Source organism: Ruditapes philippinarum, unplaced genomic scaffold (assembly GCF_026571515.1).
Source record: "Ruditapes philippinarum isolate M1 unplaced genomic scaffold, ASM2657151v2 ctg5823_1_1_1_1, whole genome shotgun sequence".
NCBI lineage: Eukaryota > Metazoa > Mollusca > Bivalvia > Venerida > Veneridae > Ruditapes > Ruditapes philippinarum.
The window spans coordinates 210,342-213,949 of record NW_026855826.1 but is presented as its reverse complement, the minus strand read 5'-3'; the positions used below and the strand labels follow the sequence as shown (position 1 = coordinate 213,949).

Here is a 3,608-nt window from a genome sequence, read left to right as displayed (position 1 = left end):
AATACAGCACAAACATTAAAACTGATGCAATTATAACAAAATGTATGTCTATAAGACTCATATCTTGTGGATAGGTGTATGCAGGTGACTTTCAACTCTAAAGGTACATACAAACTAAAATTCTTTCTAATAAAAAAATATATTCATTTGAATTGTTTCTACAATTTAACAGGTTAATGATATACTTATAATTGAAATATTGATGAAATAAAATTCGTATTTTCATTTTTCAGTATTTTATTTGTAAAAATTAATATTACACTGCAGTGAAACATATTTTCCATATTTCACAGGTGTCTTGCCAAAAAACTTAAGTTAAGTCCAGGTAGTCTTCAAGTTAAAATTTAAAAATAGAGATCAATGTATATAATATACAGAAAATTCAGGTTTTTCTATAAATATAGGATTTATTTTCATCTTGTGATATGAAAATTATCACATTTCACTCATGGCCACTGCCACTCATGAAATATTTAATTTCATACCACTCCATGAAAATAAATCCTAAATTTATAGAAAAAACTTAAATATTCTCTTTATATTAAATGACTAAAGACTTAAATCATACAAAATATTAATCAACAAGAGTTTCTGTTGTTATATACAAAATTAATTTATCATTTGTTACCTATTAATAATAATAATCTAGCCAAATGCAGGATAGAATACAATCAGTGTATTATACATTATGATAAAGCATATCACTAAAAACATTTATTGAAATACACTGTACGAGGGGCGATCCAAAAATTCGTGGACACGCTGCATAAAACCAAAAATATTAAAGCAAATCATATGAAATTCTAGTATCTTATTAAGTGAGTATATGTCGACAAATTCTCAAAATATTGTAAAGATTGTACAAGAATTAACGATTTTGCACCAGTTTATATACATAGACATGACAAAACGCGGCGCAGCTCACGACGTCACAAACGACGTTATGCTATCATAGAAAGTAATCTATGTTACCGTTTTGCCTCATAACTTTTTAAAGTATTCCCTTTTCACCCGCACACATTTTTCATAGCGGCGGACCGAGTCTCTAAATGTACTCGCATACCATTCTTGGCTGAATGATGACAGTATGCATTGGGTGGCTCCTCTCAACTCGTCCAGATTGTCAAAACGTTTCCCTCTCTTTCTTTAACCTGGGAAACAAAGCGAGGTCACACGGGGAAAGATAAGGCAAATATGGTGAATGACTGAGTACTTCTGCTCAAGAACTAGAGAACGACACACTGACGGTTTATTTGTCACACTTTCGATCATTGTTTTTGTCTCCCAAGGCGTCTTTCCAAGATTTACACAGAACTGTATAACTGTCCGAAGTTTTGCTGGATCCGTGACGTCCATTTTTGATAAAGCTGTTTTTAGCACCTGTCCTTTAAAGCACGAGCGTAAAATAACCGCAACTTCAAAATGTCTTCTAATACTGACAGAATGCCGTCATACACATCAAAACAACGTTATTATAACGTTTCCTCAATTTTCTTTGTTTACACAGGTTTTACATGTGTTTAAATGAGATGAAAACGATTACATAACAGAGAAAAAGTAAGCTGCGCCGCGATTTTGATACTTAATGTTTTTATGTTGTCATATATAGATAAAAAATGCAATTTGTGTTTTAAAATTTGGTCAATTTATTTAAAAAGCATTGATTAATAATATCCAAAGAGTTCACCTCGGTAGGACGCCACGTTATGGAGATACACACATTGTCCACGAATTTTTGGATCACCCCTCGTATTTGATATATCAAGTACATTTATGACATACTATAAGAAAACCTTTGTTTTCAAAAAAAATTGGCAGGATATACTTATAAAGCATACAATATACTGTCCAGCCATACAATAAGGCCAAACTAAAATTATTATATGGTTATTGTAACATATGCCATTCTATTTTTATGACACTAAACCTTTTCATTACCAACAATGAAGACACACAGATATTGGCCTTTGCTCTTCTTTTAACAGTTTTACAGATTAGAATTTGGGCAAGTACTTTTTTATGACCAAATGCAAAACAAACGGAACATCTATTTTGTTTTTGAGTTACTTGGGACAGATTCTGTAGCTTTTTACTGCTGTAAAGCCAGTGCAACTGCAATACATCTTTAAGACCCCCTATAACATCACCTTTTCTTGACAGCTGCTTTCTAAAATATCGGAAAACTTTATTTCCTCCTTCATTTCCCTCACCACTAAGGATACCAATGCTCCCAGGGCCAGAATCATTCTCAATTAATTCCTGTACATGTTCAATTATCTTATGTAGATAGTTAGGCCATTGTACATATGAATAATATTGCAGCAAACATTGTCCCAACAGCTTTTTCTTTGTAACACTTTACCTCCTCAAGGTATTCATTTAGGGGTGAATTTGACCTGTATATTTTTCTAAGATGTCGGAATTTATTCAACAGGTCTAACATTAAATTTCTTCTTCAACTGATTCTATTAATTCACATACTATGTGTTCATTTTTTACATCAAAAACAGTTCTTGCATAATTTCCAGGCATCATTAGAGCAGGGTTAATACCTGTTTTCAGCCTCATGTGCCTATCAAATTCTGTTTCTAAAAGTAGAACTTTTATATCAGCCTGCATCTCCCAGATACTGATTCCAACAATTTCTCTTACTATCAGTTTCTTGGAAAAGCTAGCCATATTTATATCAGCATGTGTAGAGTCAATTCCTTTTTCGATTGCGTCAGCACATATTATAGGCACCTGCTTTACACCAACATATATTTGATCCAATTTTGCTTGACTAAGATTATCAGGATTTATTTTAATGTAATCATCAATTTCCTTTGTTTGTTTGTAAGTTCTTGTAACATTGAATAACCCTAATTCAGATTTTGCAGTCTCCCTTGTTGCTTCACATAAAGTGCATATGTAACTAGACCCACTGCCTGCTAATCCAGATTCAGATCTATCAAATTTTTCATCTATCATCGATGTGAAAAACGCTATTTCATGTCTCCTCCAACCATCTTTTGTATATATTCTCAAAATTTTTCCTTTCAAATAGCAACGTTCTTGTTCTATAGGTATCATACAAAAATACATGATGTATGGTGGTTTTCATCTGCTATAGCTTCTAGCAGGGGTCTATTAGTTCGGATTGAGTTGTGTTTATCTTCTTCAAAAATATTTATCTGGGTTCCATTTGACATAACAACAATCAACCTTAACTATAGCAAATGCAAACCTAAAAGCTTTGTTTGGTAATTCTGTTTCACTTTTTTCCCAGTGTACAGAAACATCACCCATTCCATCTGCTCCATCTTTAATGTATGTTTTCAGTAATAATGCTGGATCCTCTGTCATGCTTGCGTAATCCCTCAACAATGTTTGCATCCAGCTCTTCTAAACTCTTTGCAATTGCTTGAACATAATTATACCTCACACCCTTCATGTTTGGGGAAGGGAACTCTGGACTAGTTAAACTCTCTTTTAAGTCAATTGGATCATATATTTTTGTTTTGGTTGCTTTCAGATTTTTAGCAGGAGTATGATATATTATATCCCCATGACCAAAAAAAGTCTGATTCAACACAATATGTAACATTCTGGGGAGGAAACTCTTTTTC

At 32.8% G+C, this 3,608-nt stretch overlaps 1 protein-coding gene across 1 annotated transcript; it reads right to left on the bottom strand.

Moving 5' to 3' along the window:
* Nucleotides 1–2,442: 2,442 nt before the first annotated feature.
* Nucleotides 2,443–3,345, bottom strand: LOC132744504 (V(D)J recombination-activating protein 1-like). The gene is made up of 2 exons (XM_060733234.1): nucleotides 3,258–3,345; nucleotides 2,443–3,059 (listed from the first exon to the last, which is right to left on the bottom strand). The coding sequence occupies exons 1-2, from the start codon at nucleotides 3,343–3,345 to the stop codon at nucleotides 2,443–2,445; spliced, it is 705 nt and encodes a 234-aa protein (XP_060589217.1).
* Between the last annotated feature and the right edge of the window lie 263 nt (nucleotides 3,346–3,608).